The 16,420-nt window shown below is 50.9% G+C and overlaps 1 protein-coding gene across 1 annotated transcript in view; it reads right to left on the bottom strand.

The window, feature by feature from the left end:
- Positions 1–16,420, bottom strand: part of LOC139385215 (probable E3 ubiquitin-protein ligase HERC1) — a 230,863-nt gene that overhangs the window by 114,528 nt on the left and 99,915 nt on the right. The window contains exons 38-42 of the mRNA XM_071130328.1: positions 15,423–15,506; positions 11,215–11,440; positions 9,874–10,055; positions 4,891–5,054; positions 148–832 (exon numbers count right to left, since the gene is read on the bottom strand). Of these exons, the coding sequence (XP_070986429.1) occupies positions 148–832; positions 4,891–5,054; positions 9,874–10,055; positions 11,215–11,440; positions 15,423–15,506 (1,341 nt within the window). The remainder of the gene's footprint in view (positions 1–147; positions 833–4,890; positions 5,055–9,873; positions 10,056–11,214; positions 11,441–15,422; positions 15,507–16,420) is intronic.

Below are 16,420 nucleotides of genomic sequence, written 5' to 3'. Positions count from 1 at the left end.
TGGGCCAATAGCAGACACTTTGATTGACTAAACACATATTCAGTATACTTGGGGCCAGAGACATTTTCCGCATTTCTCTGAGAGGTACTATATGATGTGAGAGCAATGCGGGATTCGAACCCACAACCCTGATGACAGATTACTAACCTTGGGTATGAGCAGCAGCTCAACATACTTGGAGCAGGAGAGCAGCGTGCTGAGGGCCTTCATGGCCCCCAGGTAGAGGTAGGACAGCTGCACCGCATGGATCTCAGACTGACTGGCCCCTGAGGAGGGAGAGCCATCGTGGCCTCGGCCCTCATGGCCCTTCTTCCTGTTGCCCTCCTGGGGGGTCTGAGGAGCAGGGGAGAGGGTCTCTGGTCCTCCTCCACCCTGGTGTTGGGAGTCCAAGGCGCAGGAGGAGATCTCGCTCTCTGATTTCGAGTTGGGCACCGCGTGGGCTTTGACCTCGTCCAGGCTGTGTGACACCCTCAGATCAGAGGTCGTCGCCGTGGTGACGGTCCCCGTTGTTGTTGTTGTGTCTTTGGGGTCTGGGGAGACCCTGTGTTGGTGGCTCTGCTCCGTCTCACCAGTTTTGTTGTTGAAGTCGTCGTTTGTCGTGGCGGTCGTCGTCGCCGTCGTCGTCGTATCGTGGCCTCCGCTGCTACGGTGCCTCTTCTCGTGGCGCCGGGCGCTCAGCTTCCCAGCGTCCTCGTGGATGGAGGTGAGATAGGTGAGGTCGAGGAGCAGGGATGCGGTGAGGCCTCGGAAGCGTGCCACGTCAAAGGGCAGCGGCTCGCAGGGCTCCAGGTTGTACAGGGGAGTGTCACTAGGCGACCAGAAAGATGGGAAGCTTTAACCAAGAACCAGAGGTGGAGGAACACAAAGGAAACACAGAGTAAGGAGAGGAAGAGAGGAAGACATGGTAGAGGAGTGGAGGATGGATGGTAGTCTGGGGGAGGGATGGTAATCTGGGGGATGGTAGTCTGGGGGATGGATGGTAGTCTGGGGGATGGATGGTAGTCTGGGGGAGGGATGGTAGTCTGGGGGAGGAATGGATGGTAGTCTGGGGGAGGAATGGATGGTAGTCTGGGGGAGGGATGGTAGTCTGGGGGAGGGATGGATGGTAGTCTGGGGGAGGGATGGTAGTCTGGGGGAGGGATGGTAGTCTGGGGGATGGATGGTAGTCTGGGGGAGGGATGGTAGTCTGGGGGAGGGATGGTAGTCTGGGGGAGGGATGGTAGTCTGGGGGATGGTAGTCTGGGGGAGGGATGGTAGTCTGGGGGAGGGATGGTAGTCTGGGGGAGGGATGGTAGTCTGGGGGAGGAATGGATGGTAGTCTGGGGGATGGATGGTAGTCTGGGGGATGGATGGTAGTCTGGGGGATGGATGGTAGTCTGGGGGAGGGATGGTAGTCTGGGGGAGGAATGGATGGTAGTCTGGGGGAGGGATGGTAGTCTGGGGGAGGAATGGATGGTAGTCTGGGGGAGGGATGGTAGTCTGGGGGAGGGATGGTAGTCTGGGGGATGGTAGTCTGGGGGAGGGATGGTAGTCTGGGGGAGGGATGGTAGTCTGGGGGAGGGATGGTAGTCTGGGGGAGGAATGGATGGTAGTCTGGGGGATGGATGGTAGTCTGGGGGAGGGATGGTAGTCTGGGGGAGGGATGGATGGTAGTCTGGGGGATGGATGGATGGTAGTCTGGGGGAGGGATGGTAGTCTGGGGGAGGGATGGTAGTCTGGGGGAGGGATGGATGGTAGTCTGGGGGAGGGATGGATGGTAGTCTGGGGGATGGATGGATGGTAGTCTGGGGGATGGATGGATGGTTGTCTGGGGGAGGGACGGTAGTCTGGGGGAGGGACGGTAGTCTGGGGGAGGGATGGATGGTAGTCTGGGGGATGGATGGATGGTAGTCTGGGGGATGGATGGATGGTAGTCTGGGGGATGGATGGATGGTAGTCTGGGGGAGGGAGGGATGGTAGTCTGGGGGAGGGATGGATGGTAGTCTGGGGGAGGGATGGATGGTAGTCTGGGGGAGGGATGGTAGTCTGGGGGAGGGATGGTAGTCTGGGGGATGGATGGATGGTAGTCTGGGGGATGGATGGATGGTAGTCTGGGGGAGGGAGGGATGGTAGTCTGGGGGAGGGATGGTAGTCTGGGGGAGGGATGGTAGTCTGGGGGATGGATGGATGGTAGTCTGGGGGAGGGAGGGATGATAGTCTGGGGGAGGGAGGGATGGTAGTCTGGGGGAGGGATGGATGGTAGTCTGGGGGATGGATGGATGGTAGTCTGGGGGAGGGATGGATGGTAGTCTGGGGGAGGGAGGGATGGTAGTCTGGGGGAGGGATGGTAGTCTGCCCTGGGTGCCAGTCTGTTTCTACTCTCTTGCCATCTCCTTATGGATTTGTCACGTCAATGTTTAGCATGACAACAATGACACGTCAGGAGTTTGCCTTGCATTAACAGATCTGGGACCAGGCCAGGTGGATGGGTGGAGGAGGGCTGGCGGTACAATGGTACCATGCAGAGAAGGGACCAGTCAATGAACGAGTCAATAGGTTACGTATGGGATATGGATGATGGTGGATAAGTCCTTGGGAGGATAATGGATGACTATACAGGAGGTAATAATGGTAGTGGATGAGGGTGGCTAGAAGCATGGTGGGGTGGGTGGTTATGGAGGAAAGTACTGAAACAGAGCTGGGTGATGGAGGTTTACATCATATTGATGTGAACATAGCCAGTCAATACAGACAGTGTAGATATTATCTATCAGCCAGTGTATATCTATCAGCCAGTGTAGATACTATCAGCCAGTGTAGATACTATCTATCAGCCAGTGTAGATACTATCAGCCAGTGTAGATACTATCTATCAGCCAGTGTAGGTACTATCTATCAGCCAGTGTATATCTATCAGCCAGTGTAGATACTATCTATCAGTCAGTGTATATCCATCAGCCAGTGTAGATACTATCCATCAGCCAGTGTATATCTATCAGCCAGTGTAGATTATATCCATCAGCCAGTGTAGATACTATCTATCAGCCAGTGTAGATAGCATCTATCAGCCAGTGTATATCTATAGCCAGTGTATATCTGTCAGCCAGTGTATATCTATCAGCCAGTGTAGATTATATCTATCAGCCAGTGTATATCTATCAGCCAGTGTAGATACAATCTGTAGATACTATCTATCAGCCAGTGTAGATACTATCCATCAGCCAGTGTAAATAATATCTATCAGCCAGTGTAAATACTATCTATCAGCCAGTGTAGATACTATCTATCAGCCAGTGTAGATACTATCCATCAGCCAGTGTAAATACTATCTATCAGCCAGTGTAAATACTATCTATCAGCCAGTGTAGATTATATCTATCAGCCAGTGTATATCTATCAGCCAGTGTAGATACAATCTGTAGATGCCATCTGTCAGCCAGTGTAGATATCATCTATCAGCCAGTGTAGATATCATCTATCAGCCAGTGTAGATAGCATCTATCAGCCAGTGTAGATAGCATCTATCAGCCAGTGTATATCTATAGCCAGTGTATATCTGTCAGCCAGTGTATATCTATCAGCCAGTGTAGATTACATCTATCAGCCAGTGTATATCTATCAGGCAGTGTAGATACTATCTGTCAGCCATTGTAGATAGTATCCATCAGCCAGTGTAGATAGTATCTATCTATCAGCGAGTGTAGATAGTATCTATCTATCAGCCAGTGTAGATAGTATCTATCTATCAGCCAGTGTAGACAGTATCTATCTATCAGCCAGTGTAGATAGTATCTATCTATCAGCCAGTGTAGATAGTATCTATCTATCTATCAGCCAGTGTAGATAGTATCTATCTATCTATCAGCCAGTGTATATCTATCAGCCAGTGTAGATACTATCAGCCAGTGTAGATACTATCTATCAGCCAGTGTAGATACTATCAGTCAGTGTAGATACTATCAGCCAGTGTATATCTATCAGCCAGTGTAGATACTATCAGCCAGTGTAGATACTATCTATCAGCCAGTGTAGATACTATCAGCCAGTGTATATCTATCAGCCAGTGTAGATACTATCAGCCAGTGTAGATACTATCTATCAGCCTGTGTAGATACTATCAGCCAGTGTAGATACTATCTATCAGCCAGTGTAGATACTATCAGCCAGTGTATATCTATCAGCCAGTGTAGATACTATCAGCCAGTGTAGATACTATCTATCAGCCTGTGTAGATATTTATTCAGACGATTATGACGGTTATTTTTGAAAGGGGGGGGATCATGGTTATTGTCCATAATTGTTTGTGAAAAGATTATGCTATAATTGTGCCAGCCCTAATAATACGCTTTGCTTCTCTCAAGACCGTAGCCTGTTCTCAGATCAGTTTCTATCAAGACCTTAGCCTGTTCTCAGATCAGTTTCTATCAAGATCTTAGCCTGGTCTCAGATCAGTTTCTATCAAGACCTTAGCCTGGTCTCAGATCAGTTTCTATCAAGATCTTAGCCTGGTCTCAGATCAGTTTCTATCAAGACCTTAGCCTGGTCTCAGATCAGTTTCTATCAAGACCTTAGCCTGTTCTCAGATCAGTTTCTATCAAGACCTTAGCCTGCCTGTTCTCAGATCCGTTTCTATCAAGACTTTAGCCTGTTCTCAGATCCGTTTCTATCAAGACCTTAGCCTGTTCTCAGATCAGTTTCTACCAATACCTTAGTCTGTTCTCAGATCAGCTTCTCTCAAGACCTTAACCTGGTCTCAGATTAGTTCCTACCAAGACCTTAGTCTGTTCTCAGATCAGATTCTGCCTATTCCCTTGTCATTGTCAAGCCATGAGAATTCCATCAGACAAGAGAGCACAAACAGATCTGGGACCAGGGTACCAGGACCTGCAGGGTCAACCATAATGTTAATACCTGATGGTGATCTCAGCCTCGTCCCACTGCACCTTGGCTGAGGTGCTCCCCTCCTTCACCACGCCCAGGAGAGTAGCATGCCGACCGGTCTGTTTGTGAACACAGCGCCCCCCAACGCGCAGCCCTGCGTCGGCACCTCCTATCACCGCCAGCACAGGCCACACCTAAGAGTTCAACACGGAAGGCCTTTAGGACAGACCGCGACCTCTGAAATAGCAACTGCTGCTCCAGTTCACAATGAGCAACGTGCTACTTAAATATGACATGTAAATTACACAGTTATTACCAATATAAATATCCTGATGTTACATCACATACTGTAGTTCATTTAGCTTGAACTGCAACATAAGAGCTGCCTCTGTTGTCATGGTGCGGGGTTGTCAAGGTGCGGTGCTGTCATGGTGCGGTGCTGTCAAGGTGCGGGGTTGTCATGGTGCGGTGTTGTCATGGTGCGGTGTTGTCATGGTGCGGTGCTGTCATGGTGCGGTGTTGTCATGGTGCGGGGTTGTCATGGTGCGGGGTTGTCATGGTGCGGTGTTGTCATGGTGAAATGTTGTCATGGCGCGGTGTTGTCATGGTGCGGTGCTGTCATGGTGAAATGTTGTCATGGTGAAATGTTGTCATGGTGCGGTGCTGTCATGGCACGGTGTTGTCATGGTGCGGTGCTGTCATGGTGAAATGTTGTCATGGTGTGGTGTGTCAAGGTGTGGTGTCAAGGTGTGGTGTCAAGGTGTGGTGCCAAGGTGTGGTGTGTCAAGGTGTGTTGTCAAGGTGTGGTGTCAAGGTGTGGTGTGTCAATGTGTGGTGTGTCAAGGTGTGGTGTCAAGGTGTGGTGTGTCAAGGTGTGGTGTGTCAAGGTGTGGTGTGTCAAGGTGTGGTGTCAAGGTGTGGTGTCAAGGTGTGGTGCCAAGGTGTGGTGTGTAAAGGTGTTGCGTCAAGGTGTGGTGTCAAGGTGTGGTGTCAAGGTGTGGTGTGTCAAGGTGTGGTGTCAAGGTGTGGTGTGTCAAGGTGTGGTGTGTCAAGGTGTGGTGTGTCAAGGTGTGGTGTGTCAAGGTGTGGTGTCAAGGTGTGGTGTCAAGGTGTGGTGTGTCAAGGTGTGGTGTGTCAAGGTGTGGTGTGTCAATGTGTGGTGTGCCAAGGTGTTGCGTCAAGGTGTGGTGTCAAGGTGTGGTGTGTCAAGGTGTGGTGTCAAGGTGTGTTGTCAAGGTGTGGTGTGTCAAGGTGTGGTGTCAAGGTGTGTTGTCAAGGTGTTGCGTCAGGGTGTGGTGTGTCAAGGTGTGGTGTCAAGGTGTGGCGTCAAGGTGTTGCGTCAGGGGTTTGCGTCAAGATGTGGTGTCAAGGTGTGTTGTCAAGGTGTTGCGTCAGGGTGTGGTGTGTCAAGGTGTGGTGTGTCAAGGTGTGGTGTCAAGGTGTGGTGTCAAGGTGTGGTGTCAAGGTGTGGTGTCAAGGTGTGGTGTGTCAAGGTGTGGTGTCAAGGTGTGGTGTCAAGGTGTGGTGTGTCAAGGTGTGGTGTGTCAAGGTGTGGTGTGTCAAGGTGTGGTGTCAAGGTGTGGTGTCAAGGTGTGGTGTGTCAAGGTGTGGTGTCAAGGTGTGGTGTCAAGGTGTGGTGTGTCAAGGTGTGGTGTGTCAAGGTGTGGTGTGTCAAGGTGTGGTGTCAAGGTGTGGTGTCAAGGTGTGGTGTGTCAAGGTGTGGTGTCAAGGTGTGGTGTGTCAAGGTGTGGTGTGTCAATGTGTGGTGTGTCAAGGTGTTGCGTCAAGGTGTGGTGTCAAGGTGTGGTGTGTCAAGGTGTGGTGTCAAGGTGTGTTGTCAAGGTGTGGTGTCAAGGTGTGTTGTCAAGGTGTTGCGTCAGGGTGTGGTGTCAAGGTGTGGTGTGTCAAGGTGTGGTGTCAAGGTGTGGCGTCAAGGTGTGTTGTCAAGGTGTGGTGTCAAGGGGTGGTGTGTCAAGGTGTGGTGTCAAGGGGTGGTGCGTCAAGGTGTGGTGTCAAGGTGTGGTGTGTCAAGGTGTTGCGTCAAGGTGTGGTGTCAAGGTGTGGTGTGTCAAGGTGTTGCGTCAAGGTGTGGTGTGTCAAGGTGTTGCGTCAAGGTGTGGTGTGTCAAGGTGTGGTGTGTCAAGGTGTGGTGTGTCAAGGTGTGGTGTGTCAAGGTGTGGTGTGTCAAGGTGTGGTGTCAAGGTGTGGTGTGTCAAGGTGTTGCGTCAAGGTGTGGTGTCAAGGTGTGGTGTGTCAAGGTGTTGTGTCAAGGTGTGGGTTGTCAAGGTGTGGTGTGTCAAGGTGTGGTGTCAAGGGGTGGTGTGTCAAGGTGTGGTGTCAAGGGGTGGTGTGTCAAGGTGTGGTGTCAAGGTGTGGTGTGTCAAGGTGTTGCGTCAAGGTGTGGGTTGTCAAGGTGTTGCGTCAAGGTGTGGTGTCAAGGTGTTGCGTCAAGGTGTGGGTTGTCAAGGTGTGGTGTGTCAAGGTGTGGTGTGTCAAGGTGTGGTGTGTCAAGGTGTGGGTTGTCAAGGTGTGGCGTGTCAAGGTGTGGTGTGTCAAGGTGTGGTGTCAAGGTGTGGTGTGTCAAGGTGTGGTGTCAAGGTGTGGTGTGTCAAGGTGTGGGTTGTCAAGGTGTGGGTTGTCAAGGTGTGGTGTCAAAGTGTTGTGTGTCAAGGTGTGGGTTGTCAAGGTGTGGTGTGTCAAGGTGTGGTGTCAAGGTGTGGTGTGTCAAGGTGTGGTGTCAAGGTGTGGTGTGTCAAGGTGTGGTGTCAAGGTGTGGTGTGTCAAGGTGTGGGTTGTCAAGGTGTGGGTTGTCAAGGTGTGGGTTGTCAAGGTGTGGGTTGTCAAGGTGTGGTGTGTCAAGGTGTGGGTTGTCAAGGTGTGGGTTGTCAAGGTGTGGGTTGTCAAGGTGTGGGTTGTCAAGGTGTGGTGTGTCAAGGTGTGGTGTCAAGGTGTGGTGTCAAGGTGTGGTGTGTCAAGATGTGGTGTGTCAAGGTGTGGTGTGTCAAGGTGTGGTGTGTCAAGGTGTGGTGTGTCAAGGTGTGGTGTGTCAAGGTGTGGTGTGTCAAGGTGTTGCGTCAAGGTGTGGTGTCAAGGTGTGGTGTGTCAAGGTGTGGTGTCAAGGTGTGGTGTGTCAAGGTGTGGTGTGTCAAGGTGTGGTGTGTCAAGGTGTGGTGTGTCAAGGTGTGGTGTGTCAAGGTGTGGTGTCAAGGTGTGGTGTGTCAAGGTGTGGTGTGTCAATGTGTGGTGTGTCAAGGTGTTGCGTCAAGGTGTGGTGTCAAGGTGTGGTGTGTCAAGGTGTGGTGTCAAGGTGTGTTGTCAAGGTGTGGTGTGTCAAGGTGTGGTGTCAAGGTGTGTTGTCAAGGTGTTGCGTCAGGGTGTGGTGTGTCAAGGTGTGGTGTCAAGGTGTGGCGTCAAGGTGTTGCGTCAGGGGTTTGCGTCAAGATGTGGTGTCAAGGTGTGTTGTCAAGGTGTTGCGTCAGGGTGTGGTGTGTCAAGGTGTGGTGTCAAGGTGTGGTGTCAAGGTGTGGTGTGTCAAGGTGTGGTGTCAAGGTGTGGTGTGTCAAGGTGTGGTGTCAAGGTGTGGTGTCAAGGTGTGGTGTGTCAAGGTGTGGTGTGTCAAGGTGTGGTGTCAAGGTGTGGTGTGTCAAGGTGTGGTGTGTCAAGGTGTGGTGTCAAGGTGTGGTGTCAAGGTGTGGTGTGCCAAGGTGTGGTGTCAAGGTGTGGTGTGTCAAGGTGTGGTGTCAAGGTGTGGTGTGTCAAGGTGTGGTGTCAAGGTGTGGTGTGTCAAGGTGTGGTGTGTCAAGGTGTGGTGTGTCAATGTGTGGTGTGTCAAGGTGTTGCGTCAAGGTGTGGTGTCAAGGTGTGGTGTGTCAAGGTGTGGTGTCAAGGTGTGGTGTCAAGGTGTGGTGTCAAGGTGTGTTGTCAAGGTGTTGCGTCAGGGTGTGGTGTCAAGGTGTGGTGTGTCAAGGTGTGGTGTCAAGGTGTGGCGTCAAGGTGTGTTGTCAAGGTGTGGTGTCAAGGGGTGGTGTGTCAAGGTGTGGTGTCAAGGGGTGGTACGTCAAGGTGTGGTGTGTCAAGGTGTGGGTTGTCAGGGTGTGGTGTCAAGGTGTGGTGTGTCAAGGTGTGGTGTCAAGGTGTGGTGTGTCAAGGTGTGGGTTGTCAAGGTGTGGGTTGTCAAGGTGTGGGTTGTCAAGGTGTGGGTTGTCAAGGTGTGGGTTGTCAAGGTGTGGGTTGTCAAGGTGTGGTGTGTCAAGGTGTGGGTTGTCAAGGTGTGGGTTGTCAAGGTGTGGGTTGTCAAGGTGTGGGTTGTCAAGGTGTGGTGTGTCAAGGTGTGGGTTGTCAAGGTGTGGGTTGTCAAGGTGTGGTGTGTCAAGGTGTGGGTTGTCAAGGTGTGGTGTGTCAAGGTGTGGGTTGTCAAGGTGTGGTGTGTCAAGGTGTGGTGTGTCAAGGTGTGGTGTGTCAAGGTGTGGTGTGTCAAGGTGTGGTGTGTCAAGATGTGGGGTGTCAAGGTGTGGTGTGTCAAGGTGTGGTGTGTCAAGGTGTGGGGTGTCAAGGTGTGGGGTGTCAAGGTGTGGGGTGTCAAGGTGTGGTGTCAAGGTGTGGTGTGTCAAGGTGTGGTGTGTCAAGGTGTGGGTTGTCAAGGTGTGGTGTGTCAAGGTGTGGGGTGTCAAGGTGTGGGTTGTCAAGGTGTGGTGTGTCAAGGTGTGGGGTGTCAAGGTGTGGGTTGTCAAGGTGTGGTGTGTCAAGGTGTGGTGTCAAGGTGTGGTGTGTCAAGGTGTGGGGTGTCAAGGTGTGGTGTGTCAAGGTGTTGGTTGTCAAGGTGTTGGTTGTCAAGGTGTTGGCAAGTGTTTCTTTCAAATAAATTATAAACTATTAGCCTGGGTACCAGTATGTTTGTGCTAACATTCCACACTCATGCCAAAAACATTGTGGAATAATATCAGAAACAGAATGGTACCCAGGCTAATAAAGACTGATAATCACAACAAAAGCTCAGTCAATAGATAGACAGACCTCTGTACAGAGGGTCCTGAGGTGGTGGTCAGAGAGTTCCCCCAGACCTCCATGCCCCTGGCGGCTCCCGTGTCCCGGCCGGCCCCTCTCCTCCTCCCCTCTCTGGGGGTCCCTGGACGAGTCCCTCTGGGCGTCATGCTCCTCTCTGCTCTGCACCGAACGACTCTTCTTTAACCTCTGACCTGATGTGTCACATGATGTGTTACTGTACATGTGATGGTGCTGACTGTGGGCCTTTTAATATTAACTCACAGAAATTATGTTTAAATCAGGCTGGTCAACATGTGGAAAAGTCAGGAAATTCAAATGAAGCAACACAAGCCCTAACTTTATCCAATGAGCAACAGAAGACTCCTCCTATGTCTCCTCAAACTCCCTTCTCTAATGTCCTCTCACCTCCTCTCCTCAACCTCCCTTCTCTAATGTCCTCTCACCTCCTCTCTTCTCCTCAAACTCCCTTCTCTAATGTCCTCTCACCTCCTCTCCTCAACCTCCCTTCTCTAATGTCCTCTCACCTTCTCTCCTCTCCTCAACCTCCCTTCTCTAATGTCCTCTCACCTTCTCTCCTCTCCTCAACCTCCCTTCTCTAATGTCCTCTCACCTTCTCTCCTCAACCTCCCTTCTCTAATGTCCTCTCACCTCCTCTCTCCTCTCCTCAACCTCCCTTCTCTAATGTCCTCTCACCTCTCCTCAACCGCTCTTCTCTGTCCTCTCACCTCCTCTACTCTTCTCTCCCCCTCTCCTCTCCCCTTGTCTCCTCCTCTCCTCTCCCCCCTCTAGTCTCCTCCTCTCCTCTCCCCTTGTCTCCTCCTCTCCTCCCTCTCGTCTCCTCCTCTCCTCTCCCCCCTCCTCTCCCCTCCTCTCCTCTTCTCCCCTCCTACCCTCCCCTCTCTCTCCCCTCCTCACCCCCCCTCCCTCTCCCCTCCTCTCCTCTCCCCCTCTCCTCTCCTCTCCTCTCCTCTCCTCCCCTCTCCCGCCTCTCATTTCCCCTCTCTCTCCCCTCCTCTCCTTTCCCCTCCCCTCCTCCCCTCTCCCCCCCTCCCCTCCTCTCCTCTCCCCCCTCTAGTCTCCTCCTCTCCTCTCCCCTTGTCTCCTCCTCTCCTCCCTCTCGTCTCCTCCTCTCCTCTCCCCCCTCCTCTCCCCTCCTCTCCTCTTCTCCCCTCCTACCCTCCCCTCTCTCTCCCCTCCTCACCCCCCCTCCCTCTCCCCTCCTCTCCTCTCCCCCTCTCCTCTCCTCTCCTCTCCTCTCCTCTCCTCTCCCGCCTCTCCTTTCCCCTCTCTCTCCCCTCCTCTCCTTTCCCCTCCCCTCCTCCCCTCCCCCCTCCCCTCCTCTCCTCTCACCTCCTCCTCCAGTACCGTTGGCTGAGTCTCTGAAGCAGGGTTTGATTTTGTGTAGCCTCTCCATCATGATCTTGTTGATGCAGTGTGTCCAGTGGTCCGTGCGGTGCAGGATCCTGATGAGCTGTGTGGTGGCCTCCGCCAGGACTGTGGCCACAGGGCTGCAGATAGGATCACCGGGCAGGAGGTCACGAGGGGTACCCCGCATCTGCATATCACAGATCTTCACCTGAGACAGAGAGTTAGGGAGCAGTGAGACACATATCTTCACCCGGAGACAGAGAGTTAGGGAGCAGTGAGACATATATCTTCACCCGGAGACAGAGAGTTAGGGAGCAGTGAGACACATATCTTCACCAGGAGACAGAGAGTTAGGGAGCAGTGAGACACATATCTTCACCCGGAGACAGAGAGTTAGGGAGCAGTGAGACACATATCTTCACCCGGAGACAGAGAGTTAGGGAGCAGTGAGACACATATCTACACCCGGAGACAGAGAGTTAGGGAGCAGTGAGACACATATCTACACCCGGAGACAGAGAGTTAGGGAGCAGTGAGACACATATCTACACCCGGAGACAGAGAGTTAGGGAGCAGTGAGACACATATCTACACCCGGAGACAGAGAGTTAGGGAGCAGTGAGACACATATCTACACCCGGAGACAGAGAGTTAGGGAGCAGTGAGACACATATCTACACCCGGAGACAGAGAGTTAGGGAGCAGTGAGACACATATCTACACCCGGAGACAGAGAGTTAGGGAGCAGTGAGACACATATCTACACCCGGAGACAGAGAGTTAGGGAGCAGTGAGACACATATCTACACCCGGAGACAGAGAGTTAGGGAGCAGTGAGACACATATCTACACCCGGAGACAGAGAGTTAGGGAGCAGTGAGACACATATCTTCACCAGGAGACAGAGAGTTAGGGAGCAGTGAGACACATATCTTTACCCGGAGACAGAGAGTTAGGGAGCAGTGAGACACATATCTTCACCCGGAGACAGAGAGTTAGGGAGCAGTGAGACACATATCTACACCCGGAGACAGAGAGTTAGGGAGCAGTGAGACACATATCTACACCCGGAGACAGAGAGTTAGGGAGCAGTGAGACACATATCTACACCCGGAGACAGAGAGTTAGGGAGCAGTGAGACACATATCTACACCCGGAGACAGAGAGTTAGGGAGCAGTGAGACACATATCTACACCCGGAGACAGAGAGTTAGGGAGCGGTGAGACACATATCTACACCCGGAGACAGAGAGTTAGGGAGCAGTGAGACACATATCTACACCCGGAGACAGAGAGTTAGGGAGCAGTGAGACACATATCGACACCCGGAGACAGAGAGTTAGGGAGCAGTGAGACACATATCGACACCCGGAGACAGAGAGTTAGGGAGCAGTGAGACACATATCTACACCCGGAGACAGAGAGTTAGGGAGCAGTGAGACACATATCTACACCCGGAGACAGAGAGTTAGGGAGCAGTGAGACACATATCTACACCCGGAGACAGAGAGTTAGGGAGCAGTGAGACACATATCTTCACCCGGAGACAGAGAGTTAGGGAGCAGTGAGACACATATCGACACCCGGAGACAGAGAGTTAGGGAGCAGTGAGACATATATCTACACCCGGAGACAGAGAGTTAGGGAGCAGTGAGACACATATCTACACCCGGAGACAGAGAGTTAGGGAGCAGTGAGACACATATCTACACCCGGAGACAGAGAGTTAGGGAGCAGTGAGACACATATCTACACCCGGAGACAGAGAGTTAGGGAGCAGTGAGACACATATCTTCACCCGGAGACAGAGAGTTAGGGAGCAGTTAGACACATATCTACACCCGGAGACAGAGAGTTAGGGAGCAGTGAGACACATATCTTCACCCGGAGACAGAGAGTTAGGGAGCAGTGAGACACATATCTACACCCGGAGACAGAGAGTTAGGGAGCAGTGAGACACATATCTACACCCGGAGACAGAGAAACAGCTGCAATTTGGCCAGTTGGGGGAAATAGAAAGAAAGAAAGAAAAATGTTGGTTTGTAACCCTGATTTATCTTCTTTTTGATTCACAGACGTCGGATGTAGTTTATTCAGGATGTTGTTTGATATTTTCTAAATGGATGAATAATTCCACATGGAACGGCGCATGTTGATGAATCAAGACCATCTGTTTGGTGAGAAGGCCTCAGGCTTAACGATTCTGATGCCAATACGCTCTGTCTTTAACAAACTCATGGTATTGTGTATTTTAACGGTTATTGTCTATGTATAGGTGGGTTATAGGCTAGGCTAACTAACCTGTCTATGTATAGGTGGGTTATAGGCTAGGCTAACTAACCTGTCTATGTTTAGGTGGGTTATAGGCTAGGCTAACTAACTTGTCTATGTTTAGGTGGGTTATAGGCTAGGCTAACTAACGTGTCTATGTTTAGGTGGGTTATAGGCTAGGCTAACTAACGTGTCTATGTTTAGGTGGGTTATAGGCTAGGCTAACTAACCAGTCTATGTTTAGGTGGGTTATAGGCTAGGCTAACTAACTTGTCTATGTTTAGGTGGGTTATAGGCTAGGCTAACTAACGTGTCTATGTTTAGGTGGGTTATAGGCACGGCTAACTAACTTGTCTATGTTTAGGTGGGTTATAGGCTAGGCTAACTAACATGTCTATGTTTAGGTGGGTTATAGGCTAACTAACCTGTCTATGTTTAGGTGGGTTATAGGCTAGGCTAACTAACGTGTCTATGTTTAGGTGGATTATAGGCTAGGCTAACTAACCTGTCTATGTTTAGGTGGGTTATAGGCTAGGCTAACTAACTTGTCTATGTTTAGGTGGGTTATAGGCTAGGCTAACTAACGTGTCTATGTTTAGGTGGGTTATAGGCTAGGCTAACTAACCTGTCTATGTTTAGGTGGGTTATAGGCTAACTAACCTGTCTATGTTTAGGTGGGTTATAGGCTAGGCTAACTAACTTGTCTATGTTTAGATGGGTTATAGGCTAGGCTAACTAACTTGTCTATGTTTAGATGGGTTATAGGCTAGGCTAACTAACGTGTCTATGTTTAGGTGGATTATAGGCTAGGCTAACTAACCTGTCTATGTTTAGGTGGGTTATAGGCTAATTAACCTGTCTATGTTTAGGCGGGTTACCTTTATTTAACTAGGCAAGTCAGTTAAGAACAAATTCTTATTTACAATGACGGCCTACCAAAAGGCCAAACCCTAACCTGGACGACGCCGGGCCAATTGTGCGCCACACCCTATGGGACTCTCAATCACGACCGGTTGTGATACAGCCTGGAATCGAACCAGGCCGCTGCGCCACTCGAGGGGCCGCACAAGCAGTTCCCGAAGTAGCACAAGCTGAAAATAGACGGGACGTAATTATTCCAAAATAATTTTAAGACAATTCTTTTTTTTTCTTTCTTGCTTTTAAATGGGGAGGTAAAATGTCACTTGCCACAAAGCACATTCCACCAAACAGTTTTATAGTATTTGAAAACAAATGTGATCTCTGGTTGAAGATGAGAGGTTTTGATGTCTGTTTGGGGTACCTGATTACTCCTGCTCATCCTCAACTTCATCATCAAACAATCACTTTATCCAACTGAGTTCTCGTAAAGTTACAAGTTGTTTTTGAATAACTTAAAAACATGACAGGTGGTAATAATGACCGAACTAACAATGGCAAGATAGAACAATCTAACGAGTAGTTTGAACAGACCTTACAGTTGAGGTTTAAATAGGTTCAATGTTTAACTAGGTTCAGTTTAACTAGGTTCTAGGTTTAAAAACGTTCTAGGTTTAAATATGTTCTAGGTTTAACTAGGTTCTAGGTTTAACTAGGTTCTGTTTAACTAGGTTCTAGGTTTAACTAGGTTCTAGGTTTAACTAGGTTCTAGGTTTAACTAGGTTCAATGTTTAACTAGGTTCTATGTTTAACTAGGTTCAATGTTTAACTAGGTTCTAAGTTTAACTAGGTTCTAGGTTTAACTAGGTTCTAGGTTTAAATAGGTTATAGATTTAACTAGGTTCTAGGTTTAACTAGGCTCTAGGTTTAACTAGGCTCTAGGTTTAACTAGGTTCTAGGTTTAACTAGGCTCTAGGTTTAACTAGGCTCTAGGTTTAACTAGGTCCTAGGTTTAACTAGGTTCTAGGTTGAACTAGGTTCTAGGTTCAGCGTTGTCTTACCTTCTCTCCAGGGTTACTGCTGTAGAACATGACACAGGGGTAGAGCTCTGTGACGTCCACGTCCTCGAAGGCTAACTTGGGCTCCTGTGGAGAACAATAACAGGCTTCTGTAAACACAGCAGAGACTGTCTCAAACACTCTGGTGTCTCTTGAGGGGGGGGCACTCTGGTGTCTCTAGAGGGGGGAGGGGGGCACTCTGGTGTCTCTAGAGGGGGTGGGCACCCTGGTGTCTCTAGGGGGGGGCACTCTGGTGTCTCTAGGGGGGGGGACTCTGATGTCTCTAGGGGGGGGGGACTCTGATGTCTCTAGAGGGGGGGGCACTCTGGTGTCTCTAGGGGGGGGGGACTCTGGTGTCTCTAGGGGGGGGGACTCTGGTGTCTCTAGGGGGGGGGACTCTGGTGTCTCTAGGGGGGGGGACTCTGGTGTCTCTAGGGGGGGCACTCTGGTGTCTCTAGGGGGGGCACTCTGGTGTCTCTGGGGGGGGGCACTCTGGTGTCTCTAGGGGGGGGGCACTCTGGTGTCTTTAGGGGGTGGGCAATCTGGTGTCTCTAGGGGGGGGGGACTCTGGTGTCTCTAGAGGGGGGGGGGGGGACTCTGGTGTCTCTAGGGGGGGGGGCTCTGGTGTCTCTAGGGGGGGGGGGACTCTGGTGTCTCTAGGGGGGGACACTCTGGTGTCTCTAGAAAGGGGGGGCACTCTGGTGTCTCTGGGGGGGAACTATGGTGTCTCTAGTGGGGGACACTCTGGTGTCTCTAGGGGGGGTAACACCCTGGTGTCTTTAGTCTCTAGGTTTCAGACTGTAAACTGTCTGTCTTGAGGGGGACCCTGCTGATAGAAATTGATCTCTCCACCCCTCCCTCCCTCCCTCCCCCTCCATATCAACTATACATCTCTCTCTGTGAGGAGACTGTAATGACTTGCCATCAGACATCATGGGGTTTTAATTGTTTTGGGAAGAGTTTATAGTCTGGCTCAAAGGGCCAGTCACGGTGAAAAGCAT

Source organism: Oncorhynchus clarkii, chromosome 26 (assembly GCF_045791955.1).
Source record: "Oncorhynchus clarkii lewisi isolate Uvic-CL-2024 chromosome 26, UVic_Ocla_1.0, whole genome shotgun sequence".
Classification (NCBI taxonomy): Eukaryota; Metazoa; Chordata; class Actinopteri; order Salmoniformes; family Salmonidae; genus Oncorhynchus; species Oncorhynchus clarkii.
Note: the sequence above shows the minus strand (reverse complement) of the source record. Positions and strands in the feature narration are given on the sequence as shown.